This window comes from Sceloporus occidentalis, unplaced genomic scaffold (genome assembly GCF_023333645.1).
Source record: "Sceloporus occidentalis isolate IW3139 unplaced genomic scaffold, rSceOcc1.0.p SCAF_268, whole genome shotgun sequence".
Lineage (NCBI taxonomy): Eukaryota > Metazoa > Chordata > Lepidosauria > Squamata > Phrynosomatidae > Sceloporus > Sceloporus occidentalis.
Window position 1 is genome coordinate 269229 of NW_028317248.1, and position 26065 is coordinate 295293.

The 26065-nt window shown below is 41.2% G+C and overlaps 2 protein-coding genes across 2 annotated transcripts in view; both read right to left on the bottom strand.

Moving 5' to 3' along the window:
* Positions 1 to 23469, bottom strand: part of LOC149275737 (uncharacterized) — a 103925-nt gene extending 80456 nt beyond the window's left edge. Inside the window, exons 1-2 of the mRNA XM_089504353.1 lie at positions 23393 to 23469; positions 22869 to 22950 (exon numbers count right to left, since the gene is read on the bottom strand). The gene's annotated coding sequence lies outside the window, so the exon portion shown is untranslated. The remainder of the gene's footprint in view (positions 1 to 22868; positions 22951 to 23392) is intronic.
* On the bottom strand, positions 10706 to 16965 carry LOC149275740 (uncharacterized). Its single transcript, XM_089504363.1, has 4 exons — positions 16948 to 16965; positions 16308 to 16482; positions 13070 to 13190; positions 10706 to 11677 (listed from the first exon to the last, which is right to left on the bottom strand). The coding sequence occupies exons 2-4, from the start codon at positions 16380 to 16382 to the stop codon at positions 11196 to 11198; spliced, it is 678 nt and encodes a 225-aa protein (XP_089360489.1). The 5' UTR covers positions 16383 to 16482; positions 16948 to 16965; the 3' UTR covers positions 10706 to 11195.
* Positions 23470 to 26065: the final 2596 nt, after the last annotated feature.

The window sequence follows — 26065 nt, forward strand, 5'->3', positions numbered from 1 at the left end:
CTTTCCTGCCTTTCCCTCCTGAGTCCAGCTCTGCATCTTGGGCTCCAAGATGTGGTCCATCTTACGGATAGGTATCCTGGCCAAAGCAAGATTGTCTTCATGGACCAAAGCGACGTCCTCTTACCTGCTCACTGATGGAGAACCCGGCTGGTAAGGCCTGAGCCCATGTGGCTGAGCTATCATCACCCAGCCATGTCTCCGTGAAACAAGCCAGGTCAGCCTCTTGGTCCAGTAGGAGATCATTGACTAGGTGCATTTTATTTTTCACTAACCTGGCATTACACAAGAGCAGGGAAAGGTTCTGTGGTTGGTTTGGTATGCTCTCCAGCCCTTTTGGGATAGGAGGGTGAATGGGAGAGAGATATCTGTCAGGCTCCTAATTGCAGCCCCTCTTGCAACAGGAAAGGCAGTACTGTACTTTGAAACAGCTTTCATTGAAGAAGATACATGTAATAGAAGTGACTTTTTTTGTCAGGAATGAAATAAAGTATAAACATATCATTTTTATAACCATATCAATTAACCCCACCCAATTAGGCTATAAAGATAATTAATTGGATAGCCCTTTCCTGCGCAGTGTCATCCCATCTGGGATTGTGGCAGCGTTTCTAAAAACAAGCTCTCATGTGCCTTCTCTCAATCACGGCACCTGTGGTCTTGGACCACAGAACTCAGCCACACAACAGTTTTAATTAACATTATGGCTTAACTATATATATATATATATATATATATATATATCCCATCAATCCCAATCTAATATGGGATTATATGAAAATATAATAAACCCATAACAACATAATACAATATAAAAATACCAATAACTCTCTATGTTCCTCCTCCTTTTACAGAGCAGTCTTTTAAACTCAAGCCTCTGTTAGAAGGACAATTCCCACACATTCCAATCCTAGCAAACTCATTCTTTAGCCATGATCTCTCTACCTCTTTCTAGTATCTTCTATTAAAGCACATATTAAAACATATTATTTTAACACACCATAAATCCTATCTATCTTAACTCTATTCTAAACCTAAACCTATAACTCTTATGGCATGAATCCGTAAATGAATAAATGCATGAATAAAGGTATTCATGACATATTGTGACTTCAAGCTGGTGCTCCTTACCTGAATGAGAGTGGCTCATTGCAACCTGAGGCTGATGCTTCTTGCCTGAAACAATGAGACTGGCCCATTGTGATCTCAGTCTGATGCTCCTTGGATGAAGGATTGACACGGTACTATTGTGACTTCAGGGTGATGCTCTTTACCTGAAGGGTTGAGACTGACTCATTGCAACCTCAGGCTGATGCTCTTTTCCTGAAGGATTGAAACTGGACCATTGTGATCTCAGCCTGAGGTTCCTTGCCTGAAGAATTGAGATGATACTATTGGACTTCAGGATGGAGCTCTTTGCCTGAAAGATTCAGACTGGTCCAATTTGAACTCAGGCTCATTATGACTTCACGCTGATGCTCCTTGCCTGAAAGACTGAGATTGGCCCATTGCAACCTCAGGCTGATGATACTCCTTGCCTGAAAGATTGAGATGGGAGAATTGTGACTTCAGACTGGTGTTGTATACCTGCAGGATTGGGACTGGTCCATTGCGTGTCAGAAACAGTGTATAAGGGTTCTGTCATAAAGAGTAAAAATATTAGGGTTTGATTCTGAGAGTTAAAGTAGGAGTTATAGTTGTAGTTCATAGTAGGTAGTGTAGAGTGATGGGTTATAGAAAGCATGTAGTGGGAAATGTTAGGAAGACAGGTGGAGTGGCTTTTAGATTAAGGAGGGCATTTGGAAAGAGTAATGGGGTTGCAGCTGGAGACTGGTTATCAAGGAGGAGTGAAGCTGGCTTGGGAAGACCGCTCTTCAAGGTGAGGCTGTCTGGGAAAAGGGAAGGGAAGTATACACAACCTTGGTATCTATGCAACCTCCACTTGGGTTGCTTTAGCTTGGGAATTGGGAGCTGGCTTAGGGAGGGGTTGAGCAAGTTCCTTTGGACTTCAGACTTTGAAAAAAGGTGTTAATGGATGTTTCTGCCTGGATTCATCAATAAAGCTCCTTTTGTTTCAAATGAGTTTTATTTTTTGAGCACAGGACTGACTCCAGATCTCACCGTTTGCAAAGTCTCACAGTTTTAACTCCAACGGAGACCCAGGAACAAGAAGAGTTCTTGGAGAACCTGGTGGTTCTGGAGATCCCGGTGGTGGAGGAGCAGGTGCCTTCTTCAGAGGAACTAGGAGCCAAGAGCAAGACTGGGAAACCTCCTGAAGCTCACACCATCCAGGCCACCACTGGAGGATTTGGGTTTCCGGCCCCAGACTGGGGAAAGGAAGGCCGTCGGGGGGCAGAGTGACAGCCTGGGACCTGGCAGTGGGGGAGTCGCTTGACAGCTGCCCCAGCAAAGAAGAACCCCAGGTTGAAGTTTATTCAATGGAGGAAGACAGAATGGAAATAAAGGACCATATGAAGTGGATGGTGTCCAAGTTAAAGATGTAAGACAAAAGATGTAAGACAAAGCTGAAGAACCAAAGAACCAAGGAATGGTGTTTTAAAACAAGCTAAAGAACTAAACAAGATGGTTCCGCACAGAGCATTGATGTGAAGTAGGGATTTGGCAACTGAGACAAGGAAAGACTGAGGAATTTGGAAGCTGAAGCAGGGTGCTGTTCAGGTGTGTCGAACTATGACCGGGAAGGTGCCTTTTCTCCTGAGTCGCAATAAAGAGGAACTGACAGGACAACGGACTAATTTGAACAGAACAACCTACCTTTGGACAGCTGTCTCCTCCCGAAAAGAAGAAGTTGAGTAATGGGCTGCAATATTGCAAGACTTCAGCAGCCAAAAGCCAGAGAGTAGAAAAGTATAAGGATCCTTGGCGTTCATCCTAATTTGGTTGGCACCAACCGTGCAGCAACGATGTCATCCCCAGCCTTTGATGACAACTGATCAATGTCCGGTGGAAGGAAAGTGTGTGTGAGTATTGTATGAATGTGTGAGTGAATGGAAGAGCTCTTGATAATCAATGTTTGTATTATGTTTGTGATTTAATAAATGTTACATGTATAGTGTTTAAACCCAAATTTGGTGTCTCACTATCTGTGTTAGCCCTGCTCTGAATAAGTCCACAGAAAGAGAAATGTTCTTTTTTTTCTACCTTTTTTATTGTTTTTATCTTTTTCACATGTACAATATTATATAGAAATTAATATCACAAATTCATTTCTTATAAACTGTACTTACATACATCTCCCGATGAACTTCCGTTCTTACTTCTATTCCCTTCTTCCCAATCTCCTTCCCTTTCTCTCAAATATCAAAATATTAACCATTATCCATTTATGTTTTCCTCTCATATGTTCTTACATTTTTTCACACCTAAATTATTCAAGTACATTGTTAAGGGTTGCCATTCTCTTTCCCAATAGTCTGTTGATTTTTTTCTATTCCACACCATTATTTTATCCAGTTCTCTCACTTCCACTATTTTTCCAAGCATTCCTCTATATTAGGTGTTGTTTTCAATTTCCAATATCTGGCCAAAACAAATCAAGCTGATGTTATGAAATACAATACCAGTCTCCAGTATTTCTTTTCCTTTTCTGTTCCTAATACCGAGGTCATATTAAGTAAGTAAAATTCCGGAGTACATGGAAATTTTAAATCAATTATCTTTTGTATCTCTTCATGTATTCTATTCCAGAATTTCTTAATTTGTTTACATGTCCACCACACGTGATAGTAGCACCCTATTTTAATTTGACATTTCCAACATAAATTTTCTTGTATTCCATATATTTTTGAAAGTCTCAATGGGGTGTAATACCATCTATTGGCTGTTTTTAGATAATTTTCTTCTAAGTCTTGGGAGCATGTAAATTTATTTGACTGCATCTATGCTTTTTCCCAATTTTCAAATGGTATAACATGTCCAATTTCTTGAGCCCACTTTATCATTGTTTCCGTCACCGTTTCCAACTCTAATTCCCTATGAATCAATATTTTATACAATTTAGATACGTTTCCCATATCATTTTCCCATATAATTTTGTCTACAATATTTTGTTGAATTTCAAATTCACCTTTCTTCATATCTTCTTTACATTTAGATTTGATTTGATAATATTCCAACCAATTTATCATTTTTCCACTTGTCTCTAATTCTTGCTTTGATCTTATTTTTATTTCTCCCTTAGGATCTATAAGGAGTTATTAATAACACAGTTGTTTATCTTTCTTTACTTCTCCACTAAAGAAGGCATTTTGAATCGATATCCATAATGGAATCCCACTATAAAACTTTTCTTTAATTACTTTCCATGTTTGTATTAATGATCTTCTTATTATGTGGTTTTTAAATTCTTTATCAGTTTTTTCCATTCCATATTCTAAACAGGCGTGCCATCCATATTTCAAATTGACCGCCTCTAAATCTGTTATATAAGTTTTATCCAATTTGATCCAGTTTTGAAGCCATAACAAAGAACAGGCATAATAATACAATTTAAAATCTAGTAATGAGCATCCACCCCAATTAGATTCTTTTTTTAATATTATCCATTTAATCCTGGCCTTTTTGCCTTTCCACACAAACTTTCCCAATTCTTTATTCCAATCTCTAAATATTCCATTATTTGTAATAATTTGGAGGTTCATAAACAGAAAGATTAATCTAGGCAGGATGTTCATTTTTATCACTGCGATCCTTCCTGAAAGTGATAAATTTAGTTTATCCCATTTTTTCAAGTCCATATTCACTTTTTGCCACATAGATCTATAATTGTTTTCATACAAATTGGTGTTTTTCTCTGATAACCATATCCCTAGATACCTTACTTTTTTCCTTTTTGAATGTCAGATCTCTTTACCAATTCATCCTCTTCCTTTTTTCCTAGATTTTTTGTTAACATTACTGTTTTTGACTTATTTATCTTAAATCCAGATAAATTTCCAAAATTATTTATTTCCGCTAATACATACTCCAAATTCCGTGTAGCATCTTCCACTATCAAAGCCATATCATCAGCATAAGCCTTCAATTTAATTTCATGTCCCTTTATCTTTAATCCTCTTATTTTCTTATTCTCTCTAATTGAATTATTTAGTACTTCTAAGACTGTAATAAATAATAAGGGAGACACAGGACACCCCCGACGAGTCCCCTCATTTACATCAATATTTGCTGTTTTTTCACCATTCACAATTACTCGTATTTTTTGTTGGTTATAAATTTGTTTAACACTTTCAATAAAATATCCCCCCATTCCCATCTTTTCTAATACATCAAACATAAATCTCCATTTAACTTGGTCAAAAGCCTTCTCTACGTCTAACATTACTATAGCTACCTTTTTTTCATTATGTATGTGATAGTACTCAGTTGCATTTATTACTGTCCTTATATTCTCTCTAAGATACTTTTGTGGCAAAAATCCATTTTGATCTATATTTATATATGTCTTAAGTATATTCTTTATTCTATTAGCCATTATCCATGTATATATCTTGTAATCAGTATTCATAAGTGCAATTGGTCTATAATTTCTCACATCAGAGTGGTCTTTTCCCTCCTTTGGTATTAATATCACATTAGCCGATTCCCATGACCCAGGTTTACCTTCATTCGGTATTTTGTTAAACATATCAGTCATCATTTCAATAATTTCATCTTGGAAAATCTTATAAAATAAAGCTATATATCCATCTGGACCAGGGGCTTTATTTTCTTTTTGAGCTTTTATTGCTTGTTGTATTTCTTCTTTCGTAATCTCTTTATTAATCATATTTTTTGTTCTTGTGTAATTTCTTTAATCATTTTTTATTTAGATATTCTTCTATTTGTTTTCCAATTTCCATATTATCTGTTTTTTCTTTAAATAATTCTGCATAATATTCCCTAAATGCTTTTTTAATATCCTCTTGTCTATTTGTTATCTTATCCTTATATCTAATTTCTGTTATCAGATTCTTCTCTCTTTCTTTTTTTAACTTATAAGCCAACCATCTACCAACTCTATTGACTCCTTCAAAATTCTTTTGTTTAATCCTCTTTAATTTTTTATCTATTTCCTCTATATTCTGCATTTGTATCTGTTGTTTTAATATTACATATTGTTTCTTTAATTTTTTATTTTTTATATCTCTTTCTAATTTTCCTTCCAATATCTTCAATTCTTGTTTGTTTTGCAAATTTTTGTCATTAATCATTTTTTTCTTCTCAAAGGCCCCTTTTATCAATAATCCTCTTATTACTGTATCCCATATTGTCTTCATAGGAAAGTCCTTTGTGTTGTTCTCCTTATAAAATAGCTTGATTTCACCTTTCAACCTCTCTACGAACTTTTCATCTTTAATTAGATTTTCATCTAATTTCCAGTTCCATTCTTTATTTTGTTGTTTACACGTTATCTCTAATTCTATCAAATTATGATCAGATATTAGTTTTGGCTCTATCTCCATTTTTTTAATCCATGGTACTAAATTTTTTGTTACAAAAATCATATCAATTCTAGATCTTGATTGATGTGTATCAGACTAATAAGTAAATCCCTTTTTTGACCATATAATTGTGTCCATACATCCACCATATTTTGTTCCTCTAGCATTTCAAAACATCTTCTAGGTAACTTTCCCTGTTGTTTCTTTATTTTCTTTTTTGACTCTCTGTCTCTCTGAGGAACCAATAAAACCCCCCACCAATATTACATTATGGCCATTTATTTTCAATTTTTTTAAAAAAAGATCATTTCCAATTCTAGGGCTCTCAGATGTTCTTCTCCTCCCATTTTATGGAGGGCAAATGACTTTGCTTCAAACTCAGTTGGCACTAATTAAAGCAGTGTGTCCTAACCACATTTGGGACTTTCGGCCCTTGCTTTCCCCACTTCAGCCTCTCTAGACCAAAAGAACTCTGCAGAACTTAAAAGCCTCCATCTTATTCTAGGCTCAGAAGTGGTTAATAAGGGAGGTCCTTTGCAGTCCAGGCCTCTGGCCACCCTCTTTGGGGTCCATTCTGACTTTGCAGTCCTTTCATCTTGCATTAGGGATTCCCTAAAAGCCTCCACCTGCCAAGTGCCAAGTGCTGAGGCAGAGGCAGTCCCTCCCTCCCTCCCTCCCTCCCAACACTTTCTCATTTCCTCCCAAAACCAAACCAAAGCTGGCAGATGGAAAGAGGTTTTAAAGCAGCATTTAAATACGCCATATTTGTTTTTAAACAACTAAATATCCCATATGCTGTTATCAGTTTTTTAGGTATTATTACATCAGGCTTTGGCTCCTATCCCTGTTTTTAATAACTGTTTCAATAACTGTCCAATACTTTAATGGCATTTTATTTTGGATGGGAGTGTTAGGAAGGGTTTGGGATATAATGAAAGATGTTGTTATGGTATTGTATGGATATATTTATTGTAAGCTGCTAAAAGGTGGCCATTCTTGTGTAGCAATTGTCTTGTGATTACAACAGCATTGTAAGGAAGGCTTCATAGGCTCCTAGGGCTGGAAGGGAGCCCCAAGGGCCATCCATTCAGCCCCATTCTGCCCTCCAAGTCCTCTGAAGAGATGGCCATCCAGCCAGAGACTCCTCCAATGGTCTTTGAGGCAGCGTATCCCATAGATTTGCTTAAAGGTCATGGGGGCGCAGAGTCCCATGGGAACCGGTCCTTACCACCCCACTTTGGGAGAAGAGACCCCCCTCAGCCCCCTGAACTATTTACTACCAGGAGTTACTATGGCTAGGACTCAGAGGAGTTTCCTAGGCATTGTCACCTTCTTCCCTCCATGGTCATTGGCACTGACCTTTCCCCATTGCCTTCCCTCCCTCAGCCCTTGAACCTCCTCCTCCTTCGCATTCAGAGCAACCCTTCTCTACGGCTGAGGAGACGGCCTCTGACCCAGGGAAGCTCCGGCCAAAAAGGACTGCAGAAGAGGCCTTTCTGGGGCTGCAGGAATCAGGGTCTTTGTATTGAAGGTAGGGCTTTATTCCTGGAGCTGAAAGAGGACCTTTGTTTAAATGCTTCAGTCCAGGATTGTGTGGAAGGGCTGTAGCTGAGAGAGTGAGCCCATGCTTTGCAGGAATAAAGCCCCAAATTCATTCTGTGGCAGCATTGTCTTCCCAGAAGGTGGAAGTGAGATTTCTAGACCCAGACACACAGTGCGCCAGTGAGTCCTTTGTGTGGGGATTTTTGTTGTATAAGTGCAACATATTCAGCAGTGTGCATCTTTTTAAAAATTATACAAGGAAAAGTGAAGAAATTGTGATTTTGAGAATAGATCCATTCAGAAACAATGCACACAAATATACATGCCTCAATTTCTGTGTGGCTTTAGCAAGCAGGGGAAGGAGGTACCTACCTCATGCTCCTGCTATGACTGACATACACAAAAACGCAAATGTTGTAATTGTCAATTTGTAAACTGCTTTGATCTTTTTGGAAAGGTGATATATAAATAAATGTATTATTATTATATTATTATATTACAAACACAGTAGTTAAGCTCAGAGATTTGTCTCATTTGGAAAAATGAAATGATTATTTTACCAGTGTCTAAATGGGGAAGGGGGCGTGATGAGCGGAGGCTGTGGATCAAATCCATAAAGTAATACGGGTCTTATCCAGCCCAGGGGCCGGAGTTTCTCCATCTGGGATATAAATCATAGAATCATAGAGTTGGAAGAGAACCCAAGGCTGAGGCTGAGAGAGTGTAGCCTGACTACGGTCACTCAGAGGCTTTCATGGTTGGGCTACGATTCGAACCCTGGTCTCCAGAGTCATAAACCAGAGCTCAAACCACTCTGCGATGGAGCCACAGGCCTACATGCTGCCTCTGATGTTACTCAGGCCCTGTACACACCGGCCATTAAGGCTGGCATAGGGGCAGTGTCAGGGCATAGTGTCCTCAAGTTGCATGCCCAACTCTGCCTCCCAGGATGCCCGGATGCCATGTGCTGCTCCACATCATGCAGCCCCAAACAAGTGCTGAATAGCTGTGGCAATGCGGCTATGGTGGCCCTTTTGAGGGTGCAAAAAGGAGCTGCTTTTTGCAGCTCCTTTTCTCACCCTCGAAAGGCCAGATCAGGGCCACGGGGTGAGCCTGCTGCAGTCCTGATCCATCACAAAAAGGGGCGACTGCAGGCCGTCCCTTTGGGTTGGTCTGTAGAGCTTCTCAGTTAAGATGATAGTGAAGGATCTCAATGCAGGCAGATGCCATTTCTCGTTCTTGCTCATATGGACAAAGAGCAATAAAAGACAGATAATAAAGCTGCACCTACACTGTAGGATTAGTGCATATTGATGGCTCCATGCTTTTGAATCCTGGGGGCTATGCTGTATGTACTCATAGAATCATAGAGTTGGAAGAGACCCCAAGGGCCATCAAGTCCAACCCTATTATGCCATGCAGGAAATCTCAATCAAAGCATCCCCGACAGATGGCCACCCAGCCTCTGTTTAAAGACCTCTGAGGAAGGAGACTCGGCTGCACTCTGAGGAAGGAGTGTGTTCCAGTGTCAAATAGCTCTTACTGTCAGTTCCTTCTTAATGTTGAGGTGAAATCTCTTTTCCTGGAGCTTGCATCCATTGTTCCGGGTCCAAGTCTCTGAAGCATTAGAAAACAAGCTTCCTCCCTCCTCAATATTACATCCCTTCAAGTATTTAAACAGGGCTGTCATATCACCTCTTAACCGTCTCTTCTCCAGGCTAAACACCCCCAGTTCGCTAAGGTGTTCTTCATAGGGCATGGTTTCCAGACCTTTCACCATTTTAATCACACTCCTTTGGACACGTTCCACTTTCTCCACATCCTTTTTAAATTATGGTGCCCAGAACTGGACACATTATTCCAGGGTCTTTCCTCTGCTCCACTTTCCAGGAGGGAGGGGGCTCCTCAAAGACCTTTTTATATTTGGATCATGATCCCTTCCATGGCCATGCCTCTCTTTAAGGGAACCCCTGCCCTCTTTTCTCATAATAACCCCCAAGTACCTGGGCCCCAAGGAATCCTCTGAGGAGGAGGCAAGGAAGGGAAGAGGGAGAGGAGGCCTGGCAGCCCCCTACCTTTCTTTGAGGGAAGAGGGGCTTCCTTCCTTCTTATAACCCCCAACCCCCCCCCCCGAAGATCCTCAAGCCATTCCTCTAAACGAACGAGGGTTGTCCCCCATTTCCATCCCTCAGAACAGACTGTGAGGGCAGCAATGGCTTCAGGTCTGAGTCTGAGACTGCGCATGCCCACATACATCCAAAGGCCCCTTCTGATCATGTGCAGGGACCACCAGGGCCTTACTGCTGCTGCTGTTTATTCCACTGGTGGCCTTTGAGGGAAGGAGGAGTGTACGAGGGTTCAGCAGCGTCCCCTTCCTTCCTTCTTCCTTCCTTCCTTCTTTTGAGGAAATTTTTGAAGAGGCCGCAATGGAGCCCAGGAAAGGCAGGAAAGGAAGGCTCTGCTTTGGAAATAGTAGCTCTGTGTATACTGTAGATAGATAGATAGATGATAGATAGATAGATAGATAGATAGATAGATAGATAGATAGATAGATAGATGTGTGTTTGTCTCTGCTGTTCTTACAGCTGGGAATGGAGCTGAGGATTGAGGAGAGAAGAAAGTGTCAGTTTTGTGCATATTCACAAATTATGTGCATCAAACAATCCAGTGTGTTGAAATAGCAAAGACCTTTATTGAAAACACGTATCAGAAATATGTTTAAGCCAGAACTGCCCAGAATATATTGAAACCCCAAAACCTAAAACTCCACCTTCTACCAAACCCAGCCCCCACCTACAATTCCCACCATCTATCCCTCACTATTAACCAGCCCCACTTTGCCATCCTTCTCACATGCACAATCTCTCCCTGCCCCAGACATTTGAAGAAGCAAGCTCCCTTTCTGTTACTACTACCAGCCAACATTCCATATTCAGAATGCTATCATTGCTATACTTGCCAGTTGCAACAAATCCCAGCCCCCCATCTAACTAACCTATACCATGACTCATAATCCCCAGCCAAATTTATAACCCAAAACAATTATCTATACTAGCAGCAATTAAAACCTAAACTTAACAAAACATAACATTAAAACATAAACAGACATATGGACAGAAAAAAATGTACAAATAAAATCATGAGGGCCTTTTCTTATCACTGCCAGATTGAAACAGTATTTTTGTATTCCTTCTTTACAAAAATAATGTTCGTTCACTGCTTGGATGTGTGTGGCTCCTCTCCTGTGTAGCCTCGCTGGTGATTTAATAGGCCTGACCTCCAAGAAAAACATTTTCCACAATGCTGGCATTTGTATGGCTTCTCTCCTGTGTGGATTCTCTGGTGTGTCATTAGGCTTGACTGCTGAGAAAAACAGTTCCCACAATGCTGGCATTTGTATGGCTTCTCTCCTGTGTGGATTCTCTGGTGTGTCACTAGGTGTGTCTGCTGAGAAAAACATTTCCCACAATGATGGCATTTGTATGGCTTCTCTCCTGTGTGGGCTCTCTGGTGTGTCACTAGGTTTGACTTCTGAGAAAAACCTTTCCCACAATGCTGACATTTGTATGGCTTTTCCCCTGTGTGGACTCTCTGGTGTGTCAGTAGGTTTGAGTGCTGAGAAAAACATTTCCCACAATGCTGGCAGTTGTATGGCTTCTCTGATGTGTGGACTCTCCCATGACTGACAAGTTCTTCTGTAAAGAAGGACAATGATAGATAATACTGAATATCAAAGTTAAGAGAGGAAAGTGTTAGCTCAAGATTTAGCCCTATGTTTACTCCTCCCTATTTGATATTAAATTAAGTTGGAGTCAGATTCCAATAAGTCATTGGCAAAGTCAGAGTAAGGGGGCTGGGACCTGGACTCAAATTTTGGTGAGGGTCAAGTGCCAGGGAGCAGCCTTAAAACATCTATAAGACAGGCATGGACTACTGATGAGGTTTGGAGGAGATCTCAGGGGCAACCGTATTGCCTGGGGGGGATGAAATAATATTTTGCCCCCAACATCCAACAGCATCTGTTTAGGGCAGAGGAGGCCATTTTGCCACTGTTGGGCCCTCTCTGAGCCATTGCAGGCCCAAGGGAGGGCTTTCCCCCAAGAAAACTCTCCAGAGCCTTAAAAGGATAGAGGAAGGGCCAAAAATGGTAGGAAACTTGCTCAGGGATGTGCTGAGTAGCATTTGGGTGGGAAAAGCATTAATCTCCATGGCTTCTTTCCACAAAATCCTAGAATTGGCAGTTTAGGATCCTTAGACACTAGAGAGCAATAGTGCCTCACTGAAGTACAGATTCAAATATTCTACAGGATGTTGCTATCACAATTAAACTAGGCTTGAAAGGGATCTAGGACTCCTAGTAGACCGCAAGTTGAACATGGGCCAACAGTGTGATGCGGCAGCTAAAAAGGCCAATGTGATTCTAGGCTGCATCAATACAAGAATAGTTTCGAGATCAAGGGAAGTAATAGTGCCACTCTATTCTGTTTTGGTCAGGCCTCACTTGGAATCATCCTGTGTCCAGTTCTGGGCCCCACAATTCAAAAAGGATGTTGACAAATTGGAGCATGTCCGAAGGAGGGCAACCAAAGTGGTAAAGGGTATGGAAATCATCAAGCTCTATGAGGAGCAGCTTAGAGAGCTGGTTATGTTTAGCCTGGAGAAAAGAAGATAAAGAGTGGATATGATATCCATGTTTAAATAGTTGAAAGGGTGTCATCTTGTGCAAGGAGCAGGCTTGCTTTTTTTCAGCTACAGAGAAAAGGAGACACGACAATGGATGCAAGCCACAGGGAAAGAGGGTCCACCTAAACATTAGGAGGAACTTCGTGACAGTAAGAGCTCTTTGACAGTGGAATATACTCCCTTAAAGTTTGGCGGAGGTCTTTAAAGAGAGGCTGGATGGCCATCTCTTGGAGGTGATTTGAATATGTATTTCTGCATGGCAGAACGGAGTTGAACTGGATGTCCCTTGTGGTCTATTCCAACTCTACGATTCTATAATTCTAGTTGAACCATAGCGACATGATAATACAGTATGAAAGGGCCCTCAGTCTTTATAGAAAGAGCAATGGATTCAGGTTCCTTACCTACAGAAGCCACATTCTCATAATTGTCCATCATTACATAATTGTACATAAGTCTCTGTTTCTTCGTCAACAGATTCCATTCATCCTCAGTGAAATAGACCGCCACATCCGCAAAGGTCACCTGAAATAGGAAATAGCCCTCATCCAGAGAGTGACTAAGAAAAGGGGAGGGAAGCACATGGTGCATCCAAATAATATTTCATCACCTCAGAATTCAGTCCAGGAAATAAACTTTAAATTCTGTTAGCAAGCAAAAAGCTACTGTCTTTTCCTCCCTTTTTTATTGTGGTAATATATCTCTCTTTTTACAAAGCTTGCATTTTTACAACAAGATAAATAAAAACATATATCAACAAGCTACAAATCTGTTATATATTAGGCTTATACCTGATAACTCTCCACAAGAAACTGTAAAAAGGTTTTGTTTCTTTTACCTCTCCTTGAGGTATTGAGCAGCCGTTAAATAAAGTCTGACAGCTTCCCAATCCTTTTCCCATTTAACCATATCCTTCTTGTTTATTAATGCTGTTAATCTGTCTAGATCTTTCAATTCCCCGATTTCGTTTTGGCAAGTCTCTGTTTGTTGGGTTATAGGTAATTTCCAGTTTTTTGCTATTATCCTTCTGGCAGCCGATATTAAGTATAATAATATTTCCCAATATTTCCTTTCTTCCTCTGGGTCTAGTAATGAGGTCTTGTTTAACAGATATATTTCTGGTCCAAACTCAAAATCATTTTTTAATATTAACTTTATTTCCAAATGAATCTTCACCCAAAATGACTTTATATATGTGCTTTGCCACCACATATGTAAATATGTACCCATTTCTTTTTGGCATCTCCAACACCGGTTATCCTTTAATTTATAATTTTTTCTAGTGAGAATGGTGTTTGATACCATCTATTTACAACTTTCAAATAAATTTCTTTTATTTTTTGTGCTACAGTAATTTTTTTTGTTTTTAATCTAGCTTTTCCCCATTTTTCCAAGTCTAAATTGTATCCCAACTCTTTTGCCCATTTTGTCATAGAATCATTAATTTCCACTTCTTCAAGGGATCTTTTCAGTAAGATGTTATATATTTTACATAATATATCTTTTTCATCTTCTTTCATTAATATTCATTATATTTTTTCTCAAAACCAAATAAACTCTTATCCTTTGTAAATCTGGCTTGGTAGACCTATTGTGACAAGGTCTATCATGCACATGATGAATTGAGAACAAGGCCATGAAGGTTCATGTTGAAAATCTCTTCCATTTAGTTGGTTTCAAGGTGCTACAAGATTCCTTTGCATACTGTTGGGCATGCTTTGATTGTGAATTCCTGCATGGCAGGGGTTGGACTTGATGGCCCTTGTGGTCTCTTCCAACTCTACGATTCTATGATTCTATGATTCCTTTTTCAAGTTGAATATAATTCAACCAGTTCATATGGCCTATTTTAGATATGATTTCTTCCTTTAACCTTAATATAACATTTCCTTCATTATTATGAGTTAATATGTCTCTGATCTTTTCCCCATTGGCCTAAAAAAGCCTCCTATGGGGAAACCCAAAGTGGAAGTCCAATGTAAAACATTTTTTCACAGTTAGCCAGTTATTCATGAAAGGTTTCCTCAATAGATGTCCATTAAAGACTTTGTCCCGTTTGTGCCCATCATACCCATCATACATATGCAAAAAAGCTACTGCCTTTGAGATCCAGTTTGTCTTGAATCTTTTAAATATAATATAAAATATAACAAAAAATATAATTTAGACCATGGCTGGGATACTGAGGATGGATTTGGATACTGGCATTTCCAACACATATATAGTACATTTAGCTACAAAAGAATTATGGTGCAATTAGCCATTTCTTGCCAAATTTCAGAGGAAATGTCATTTGCCTAAGAGGGACGCCGCCACGGACAAAAGAGAACAGCACATATTTGGAGGAAAGGCCACAACTTTATTAGCATAACAAAAGGTATATCCCCAATCCATAAGGTAGGGTTGGCTCCAATGCATGAGGTCTGGATCTGTCATTCATCAGCCCAGTGCTGAGTGGAGGAACCCCAGTGCTTGGTCATGGCCAAGCTTCGGGATGGCAAGGGATTTCTTTTACGCTCCTGTACCAACGGTCGCCCAAGCAATTGATCACATATCCGCAGATGTGCATCGACACATAACTATCCCTTGCCACCGGGGACGCTGTGTTGATGATGCCCCCGCAATGGCAACACCGCCTCTCTTGCAGCACCTCCGTGTCTGGATGGACTCCCGATCCAGTGCTACGCAGCCCTGGAAACCACGCCCACCAGATCCAAGACCTATGCAACCGCCCCACAAAGTTGTGACAATAGCCCAACCCACATAGGGAGGGTGGGTGGGTGAGCTCCTTGGCAATGGCGCCCGCCTTGCCGCCAAGGCCCACGAACCTATGGGAGGCCTGGAAAGGGCTGCAACGCCCGCCTCCCGACCCTTCCCCAAATCAACGGGCGGCGCCATCCGATGACGCCGCCCAATCAGCGGGCCCTTCCTCCTGCGATGTCTGCTGGGACCTGTAGTCCCAACAGCGCGGGTGGAAGTCCCACCTATGGTCCCCCCCGGAGCCAATCACGGCTCGAGCGGCCCCCGCGCCAAGGCTGCTGGGAGCCGCTCGCTGGGAAGGACCCTTTCCCACTGCGGGGACGTCCCTCAGCGGCAACCGGGCCGGCCCGCCGAGGTGGGTGGCCTCCTTTTTAAAAAACAGTTCTGGGGAGCACTCTGGACTTGAGGGCCACTGGGCCCACCCCCAATTTAGATCCAGAGATGGTCTCCCATATCCCCAACATTTCACAGACAGGAAAAGCAAGGCACATGTGCACAAGCAACACCCGAAGGCGGTGAAGATGGCCAAAGTTGTTTATGAGGAAGATCACACAAGCTAGGAAGGGCACAGCAATTTGCTTTTGCCTCAGCCTCCTGGCAAGGGAAGACCCTGGCAACTTATCTCCTCTCCCCCCTTTTGAGTTGATGGGGTGCAAACACCTTGGAAGTCATTTTGCAGCAACTCAAGAGAGCTGAGGAGAAGGGGGAAAGTGGGAGGAGGAGAGAGAAACCGGGACATTTTTTAAAGCCCCTGAAAAAGTGGGGTGACAGAGGATTAACCAGCACTTTCTTTGCCAAATTGGACAATATGTTCTCCACTCACTTTCATGAACTGGCCCAACAATGACACAAATGAAACTAATAGTCAGGATGGCAACTCACCAAAGAGTTGTTGTACTTCAACAGCCTCTTTCTCTTGGAGCCCAACTTCCTCTGCTTGGCCTCTGTGTTGGCCATTAGTTGGGCAGGGGAGGGGTGATCTTGGTGGCACTGCACTTGGGTCTCTTCCAGCAAAATATGTCCCAAAGCTGTGTACAAGGAGACCGAGATGAAGTTCCTGAGAAAAGAGACTAGGGTTAGGCTTGGTTTGTCAAGAAATCCTGCATCACTCAAAGACACAGAGAACAGCATGCTGCTAGTGAGATACTCAGGTGACATATGCCTCCTTTGGGCCAATGCAGAGGTGGATATCTCTTTCCTCCCTCTTCACCAAACAAAGCCCCATGGACCTAGCATAGCTTCACTGCAACTCTCCTACACAACACATACTCCATGTTAAAACACTTTTTACGTTGCTATGTTGCGCAGCACGTGAGGCAACACGTTAACTTATGGGGCCAGATACTCCACCTTGACTGTAGTCAGTAGATTGTGAGCTGAAGAAACACCTGTCGCTTTCTCAATGAGCAAAGAGACACTGTAATCTTCTCTCAGATGAGGCTTTTATTCATATAAGAAGTTGCACTGTGTACAACACTATATACATCGACACCCTCCACCATCCACACCAGTAACAACCCACTCTGAGGCACACACTGTCTGACTCTTCCTCAGTGACAGTTGAGAATGACAGTTGACAGTTGCATCAACATTCCAGTGATGCACTGTTTAAATGCTGACATATCTAACTGCCACTAGAGCTGTCAATGACTTCCACAACAGCTCCCCATAGTGGCCACATGCATGTCATTTCCTGAGACCTGTTCACCATGGTCCTGACACTCCATGCCTTGTGAGAGTGGAGGGGGGTCAGGGGATGGGGAATTGGAGAGGACCCTGGCTATGTCCCTGTAGCTAGATGTGAAATGAGCGCATCATCTGCTGAAACCTCCTGACCTCCCCAGTGGCCCTCAGAGGAGAATGCCTTCCTTTGGCTTCTGGCTAGAGAAACACAGCTGGAGGCTTCTCCAATGCCTTGCACCCAACACTCTCATCAGGCATGGAATGACCATGGAGCATGGCTTCCACAATTCCTATTTTTCATTTTGTATTCCTTCTAATTTCACATCTATTTTAAACCTCTCCCTCATTTGATGATAAAGATACCAGTGACAATCTAGGCCAGATTCTTTAGGTTCTTCTTGTGTTTTGATCTCTAGTTTTCCTTGCGATTCTTTCAGGACATCCTTGTATCTTAAGCATTTAGTTTTCTGGATACTTTTCCTCCCAAAAAGAGCCTCATGTGACAAACACCATAAAGGTATTTTTGGGCTTATTCTACACTTGTTTTTCCCCCAGATCTTCAAAAGAGCTTTTCTTACTAAATGATTTCTGCTTTCTTTATGAACTTTCTCTTTACCGTAAATTAGGTATCCATGCCACCCAAATCTTAAATGTTTACCCTCCAGACATAACAATTGTTCTTTCTTTAACAGAACCCATTCTCTAATACAAACTAAACAACAAGCAGCATAATAAAGTTTTCAGTTTGGTAAACCCAGACCTCCTCTACTTTTGTCATCACAAAGTATTTTCGTTTTTATCCTAGCTCTTTTTTAATTCCAAATACATTTTGAGATTTCCTTTTGCCATAGATTCAAGGGTTTTTCATTCTGGATGATGGGTATCGCTTGGAACAGAAACAGCATTTCAGGAAGTAAACTCATTTGGATCAGTGATATTTTTCCTAATAGCGATAGGTGTAATTTCCCCCATTTTTCTAGGTCTTTTCTGATTTCCTTCCATGTGTCTCATAGTTATTGTGAAATAGATCTGAGTTTTTATTTGTTAAATTTATTCCTAGATATTTAACTTTCTTTCCCACTTTTAATCCACTAATTTCTTCCAGGATTTGTTCTTCCTTTTACCTATATTTTTTGTTATTAATGTTGTTTTGTCTCTGTTTAATTTTAGTTCTGAAACATATTCTAATCCCACTATTACATCCATCAATTGTCTTGTGCTCTTTTCTTGGTTCTCCAGGGAATACAAATGTCGTCTGAGAAGACTCTCATTTTAAACTCAGTTGTTTTTAATTTTTATTCCATTAATCTTATTTTCTAATGTTATCCTATTATTCAGTGCTTCAAGGATCAGAATGAACAAAAGGGGTGAAAGTGGGAAAGCTTGCCTTGTACCTTTAGAAACCTTAAATTCCTCTGTTTTTTATAGTTAACTATTAGTTTGGCTCTTTGATCTTTATACATTGCCTTTATCCATCTTAAATAAGAAGGTCCTATTTCCATTTTTCAAGTGTCGCAAATAACATATCCTGTCCTATGTTATCGAAGGCCTTTTCTAAATCCACAAAGATAAGGACAAGGTTTTGTTTGTTGTGCCTTTCAAAATATTCAATTATATTTAAGATGTTTCGTATGTTATCCCTGAGTTTTCTGTGAGGGAGAAATCCCGATTGGTCCTTTTGAATCCAGTCTTTAAGAACTTTTTTGAGTCTATTGGCCAAAATCATAGAAAATATTTTATAATCCATATTTAATAAGCAAATTAGCCTATAGCTCTTTACATCAGTTGCATCTCTATCTTCATTTAACAGCAAAGTTATATTAGCTTGTTTCCATGTTTCAAGGTAATGGTTTTCTTTGATGGCATTTATCATTAATTTGAGTGGTTTTAACTGATCCTCAAATACTTTATAATAACTGGCGGTGAAGCCATCAGTCCTGGTGTTTTCCCTTTTTAAAAACTTTTTCTTATTACTTCCATGATTTCTGCTGTTGTGATCGGTCCATTTAATATATTTCTATGTTGGTCTGAAAGTGGCTTTAAGTCAGCTTTTCCCCAAAACTCCTCTATTTTGGCTCTAGATGTTTGAGATCCTTTATACAATTTAGCATAGAATTCTTGAAAGGTCTTCTTAATTTTATTTTGGCCAGATGTTAATGTTCAATCTTTATTTATTTCTGTAATGTTGTTTTGTTCTTTTACCTTCCTTATTTTATTGGCAAGACATCTTCCTGGCTTGTTAGCTTGTTAAAAATTTCTTTGTTTCAGATATCTAAGTTTATTCTGTATTTCCATTGCTTCTTCTGTATAGGTTTATGAGTGAAGATTGCATCCTGTACCATGCTAATTTTTGGGATATGAAGACCTATGGAAATTCATTATATAAACCCAGTCAAACAAATATCTTACAAAGTTCTAGTAAACAACACGTACACACACAGTCCCCACACAAAGGACTCACTTGCGCACTGTGTGTCTGGGGTCTGGAAATCTCACTTCCACCTTCTGGGAAGACAATGCTGCCAGAGACTGAATTTGGGGCTTTATGCCTGCAAAGCATGGTCTCACTCTCTCAGCTGCAGCCCTTCCACACAATCCTGGACTAAAGCATTTACACAAAGGTCCTCTTTCAGTTCCAGGAATAAAGGCCTACCTTCAGTACAAAGACCCTGATTCCTGCAGCCCCAGAAAGGCTTCTTCTGCAGTCCTTTATGGCCGGAGCTTCCCTGGGTCAGAGGCCGTCTCCTCAGCCGCAGAGAAGGGTTGCTCTGAGTGCGAAGGAGGAGGAGGTCCAAGGGCTGAGGGAGGGAAGGCAATGGGAAAAGGTCAGTGCCAATTGCCATGGAGGACAGAAGGTGACAATGCCTAGGAAACTCCTCTGAGTCCCAGCCATTCTAGGAATGAGTGGCAGGAGTGAGTCCAGGGGGCTGAGGGGGTCTCCTTTCCCAAAGGGGGAGGCAAGGACCGGTGGCTCCTCCCCAGCTAGGGCCCAAAGGAGGGTCTCGTTCCCACTTCTCTCTCCCAGTCCCCAAAGCCCAGCCTCCCCACTAGCGCTGAGTCCCTGCCTCCCTTCTTCAGACCCCCACAGGCCCCTTCCTTCCTTCCTTCCTTCCTTCCTTCCTTCCTTCCTTCCTTTGCCCCAAAATGGAGGGCCAGAAGCACAAAGGGACACACTTCCTTCCTTTTGGCCCAAGGAGCCTGGCCTCCTTCTCACCCTGGAGCCTCAGGAGAGAAAGAGGAGCCTCAGAGAAAGTTCCAGAACATTATTCCCCACCATCATAAGAAGGAAAAAAAATGGCTGCCAGAACACAAAATGGCCGTCTCTGCCTCAGTGCTTGGCTGTTGGCAGTTTGAGGCCTTCAGGGAACCCAAAATGGAGGATGAAAGGCCCCCAAAGTCGGAAGGGACCCCATACAGGATTTCTGATCCAAATGAAAAGATTTCCTGATGGCACCCGATGGCTGTGAGAACACAAAAAGTCCCCAAACAGTATTTCCAAACCTTAACAACACCTAAACATTTTCCTGATGCTATTGAAAGGAGGAACCTGATCCCCTCCTTAATTACAACCAATAGTGAATGATATTACTATTAATATTAAGAGTGCCCATCGTCCACAACCCAGCTCAGGTCTTGACCGCTCAGGGAGGCCAGTCCGTCCGTCCATCCGTCCTCGTTTCCTTCTGCATTCCTCCTCTTTTACCCATCATCAGCCCCTTTCCCAAGAAGGCTGCATCCGCACTATATAAATAAGGCACTTTGACACCACTTTAACCACTCATTCCTATGGAATCCTGCGATTTTACCTTTGGGAAACTTAGCCTTCTCTGCCAGAAAGCTCTCATGCCACAAAAAACTACAAATCCCAGTATTCTATAGGATGGAACCAGGAGACTTAAAGCGGTTTTGAACTGGATTATTTCTGTAGTGCAGATACCGCCTAAATTGGTTGTAAAAGGATAGAAGCACCCAAGTCAAATTTTTATCCTGTTAAAAATGGTTTTGCTTTTTTAAAATATAAGCAGTTTGTTTTTCTGTCTAATCCTCATTCTTGTTGTTGTTGTTTGTTTGTATGTTTGTTTGTTTCATTCTTGGTAATATGAGTTATTTTGGTCTGTCTCCTTCCTTCTTCCCTGAAAATCTCTTAAGAAGGAAACTGGGGAGACTTTTAAAACCTCCCAAAGGAGCCACTTTTGGCCTTTTTGGGGTTCAAGCCTCCTCTTAGAAGCCAAAGCCCAATGTTTGTGAACAATAAGAACAGAGCTTATATTAAAACTATCCGCCCATTTCTGGTCCCTTTTAAAAACCCATGTTCCCCAGAAAGAGCAGAGCTGTGTAATAAGGAAACCCTCTCAGAAAAGAGACACACTTCCTTCCTTTTGGCCCAAGGAGCCTGGCCTCCTTCTGACTCTGGAGCCTCAGGAGAGAAAGAGGTATCTCTGTTCAACTGAGGCCTCAGAGAAGGTTCTGGAACATTAAGCCCCACAGTCACAAGCAGCACAAAATGGCCACTGGAATACAAAATGGCTGCCACTGGCTCAGCACTTGGCAGTTTGAGGCCTTCAGGGAACCCAAAATGGAGGATGAAAGGGCTCAAAAGTTGGAAAGGACCCCAAACAGGATTTCCCAACCTTAATAACACCTACAAGTTTTCCTGATGCTATAATATAGAGACTCCCTGAAACACTCCGTATAAATCTGCCTTTATATGTCTTTATAAATAAATAAAATTTAATAATACTAATACTAATAATAGTAATAATAAGGTACAACCAGGAGCTTTTTCTCCCAGTGGCTTATCCCCTGAGGCCTCTGCACATGCTCAGGAGCCCCTTCTTCTTCTTCTTCTTCTTCTTCTTCTTCTTCTTCTTCTTCTTTCTCTCTACAGAATCCTCCAGAGGCCTCTCTGCTCCTCCTCATCCCAATGAATTAGTAGTTTTGAACTTGGGTCTTGGAGTTGTGCTGATAGGCATGTCAAAATGTCCTCCATTTTGAGAATGACTGAGAAACATGCATTTATATTGTTTTTTATTAACGTTGTTGGCTTTTAGTTGGTCATGTCCTCTATGTTTCTTGAATGTCCTACATTTTGTTTTACATCGTGCCCTTGGGGTGCCAAAATATTTCTTGCCTAGGAAGGCCAAATATCTAGAGCCGGCCCTGTCTTCAAGTTGTTTTCAACTTATGGCGACCCTAAGGCAACCTTATGATGGGGTTTCCTTGGCAGGTTTCTTCAGAGAGGGGTTGCCATTGCCATCCTCTGAGGCTGAGAGAGTGTGACTTGCCAAGGGTCACCTAAGTCCCAAACACACTATAGCAATTATCCAATCTGAGATTGCTTTAACTGCCCTGGCTCAGTGCTAGTGAATTCTGGGAAATGTAGTTTTCTGAGACATTGAGCCTTCTCTGTCAGAGAGCTCTGGTGCCACAATAAACTCCAATTCCCAGGATTCCCTAGCACTGGGCCAGGGCAGTTAACGCGCTCTCAAACTGGACTATTGCTGCCGTGTCTTTTGGATCTTACTTGGCTGCAAATTGTCCATAGCCTGCAATGCATCTCCTAATTCCGTTGGCAGTCCCTCCCTCCCAACACTTTCTCATTTCCCCCCAAACCAGCACAAAGCTGGCAGATGGAGAGAGGTTTTAAAGCAGCATTTAAATCTGCCATATTTGTTTTTAAAAGACTAAATGTCCCAAATGCTATTATCAGTTTTGTAGCTATTATTACAGAAAGACGCAGAGTGCAAACTCCTCAAGTACCTTTATTTTCTGGAGTGAGATGGGCTTTTCCAACTGACTCACTGTGAGGATCTCCGGTGGTCCAAGCAGCCAAACTGCGGCCCTGGAATAATAATAATAATAATAATAATAATAATAATAATAATAATAGTTTTATACCCCTCTCTTCAGTCAAAAGGCTATCAGAGTGGATTACAAATTGTTAATTTGCCATTTAGACATTATGGGTCTTAGCCCAGCAGACCCTCAAATTCCTTAAATCCCGCTGCCTCCACCCAGTGAATTATAAAAGGACTTCCCTTAACCTTCACTGGGACCAGTTAAGGAATCGTATTTTGCCTTCTTTACTGATCTTCCAAGCATCAACTGAGCCAAAACACGTGTAAAAGGAGCGTTGAGTAGTAGCTACTCCAAGGAGGTATTTATTATAAATAACAAAATATAACTGAAATATAAGTCATACAAGATATTAAGAATCTTGCATGTACAATATTTGTAAGTATATAATATTCAATTCATAAAAGCTATTAAAATAATAAATAAACCTAAGCATCCAATTCTGAGACTAACTTCCAAGATCCGCTCTTTAACTCTCTCTCTCGATCTCCAACCGACACAATTCCCCCAACTGTCTCTTGGTCTCTCAGGCCTTATATCTCCTTCTCACGGAAGCTTCCAGAAGAACCTTCATCTTGCTCTCTGATTGGTCAAGAGAGCCTTCCGTAGCAGTGATGTCATTCTGCATTTGCATAAACCTCCCTTTACTGCCTGAAGAAGACCTCCATTGACTGGAGCCCAGTCATTACACTTTCCCAAGGCAATGCTTGCACCTATTTCCCAATGTTGTTCTTGGTGTCTGCATTCCAGTTGTTTCCAGGTCTTATGGTGACTTTATGGGAGTCTCTGAAGGGCTTTTCTTGGCAGGTTTCTTCAGAGTGGGTTTCCCATGGCCATCCTCTGAGGCTGAGAGAGTGTGACTTGCCCAAAACTTCAGTTCTTTTGGAAGCCTTTTTGCTTTATCTTCTAGAAGAAAGCTGAGGTGTTGCTTCTTGCTCTGAAGAATGAGAGGAACCTTCTGGCATCCAAAAGGCTAACATTCTCTGGAGTTATGTCTGATAATATGTATATATAGGATTGCAACACCTGTTCATTTATTAGTTTTATAGTGCACCCCATATCATAGAATCTCATAGCTATGTCCCTTAATAGCAGTTAACCAAATTAAACATTATATAAAACAAAAACATGAAACAAGCTAGACAAGGAAACTGTTACATGGATTTGTAATTGGTTGACTGGCCAAACCCAAAGGATATTCAACAATGGCTCTTTTTTATCCTGGAGAGAAGTGACCATTGGGGTGTCCAGTGGGGTTCTATCCAGGGCCCAGTGCTATTCAACATCTTTATCTATTATTTCGATGACAGGATTGGGGGCATATTTATCATATCAGAAGATGACACCAAATTAGGAGGAGTAGCTAATACCCCACAGGACAGGATCAAAATTCAAAACAATCTGAATAGATTAGAAAGCTTGGCCAAATGTAACAAAATGAATTTCAACACAGAGAAATGTAAGGTACTGCACTTAGGGCGGAAGAATGAAATGCACAGATTTAGGATGGAGGACACCTGGATGAATGAAACTACAAGAGAACGGGATCTGGGAGTCCAAGTAGACCACAAGTTGAACATGAGTCAACAGTGTGATGTGGCAGCTAAAAAGGCCAATGCGGTTTCATGCTACATCAATAAAAGTATAGTGTCTAGATCAAGGGAAGTAATAGTGCCACTCTATTCTGCTCTGGTCAGGCCCCATCTGGAATATTGTGTTCAGTTCTGGGACCACAATTTAAAAAGGACGTTGAGAAACTGGAGCATGTCCAAAGGAGTCCGAATGAAATGGTGAAGGATTTGGAAATCATGCCCTATGAGGAATGACTTAGGGAGCTGAGTATCTTTAGCCTGGAGAAGATAAGGTTAAGAGGTGATATGATAGCCCTGTTTAAATATTTGAAGGGATGTCATATTGTGGAGGGAGCAAGCTTGTTTTCTGCTGCTCCAGAGAACAGGACCTGGAACAATGGATGCAAGCTCCAGGAAAAGAGATTCCAGTTCAACATTAGGAAGAACTTCCTGACAGTAAGGGCTGTTTGACAGTGGAACACACTCCTTCCTTGGAGTGCAGTGGAGTCTCCTTCTTTGGAGGTCTTTAAACAGAGGCTGGATGGCCATCTGTCAAGGATGTTTTGATTGAGAGTTCCTGCATGGCAGAATGGGGTTGGACTGGGTGGTCCTAGTGGTCTCTTCCAACTCTATGATTCTATGATTCTGAGAACACAATGGGACAGTCTCAATGCTTCAGGTATGGAGCACAAGTCTGAACTCACAATAGTCCCATCTCAATCCAGAAGGATTGAGGAAAGGAGCAACAGCCTAAAGTCCCGTCTCAGTCCTTCAGTCAAACAGAATCAGCCTGAAGTCACAATGGGCCAGTCTCAATCCTTCAGGCAAAGGTTATTTTTATTTCAGACCATCCCTATAATTTCAACAAACAAACCCTTTAAAGTCTGGTCTAAAGATTGGCAATAATTTATTTTGCAAGGCAGAAAGCCCAGGATAAAAATGGGAGCACTCCAAAATTTGAAAGAAAAATGAGGAATAGGTCTTCCAAACTTGCAAACTTATTATAATGCAAGCGCATTTACATGGATTAAGGACTGGGTAAATTTAAGAGAAAAAAGACTACTAGTTTTAGAAAGAGATGGTCTGGAAAGAGGATGGCATGCATATTTCAGTTACTAAGGTGTCACAAACTATAAAAAATTCAATAAACATCTAATAAGAAAAGCATTATTAAAAAAATTGGCACAAAAATTATGTCTGTGTGTGTGTGTGTGTGTGTGTGCGCGCGCGTGCGCATGCACACACACACACACACACACACACACAAAATAACAAGATGGAGTTCTGTACTAGAAGCCTTCCATAAAGAAGAGAAATGGAAGAAAGGGAAATGGATCCCCTATAAAGATATTTTAATTAATGATGGGGAAGATGAAAGGGTGAAAATAATAAAAGAATGAAAGAAAGAAGGAATAGAATTATGCTGCTTAACACACCACCAAATCAATGAAAGATTTAGAAAGGATATTAAGGTTGTAGGAACTGAAAAGGAAACAAATGAGTTAGATAAAATTCTATCCCAAGGCAACA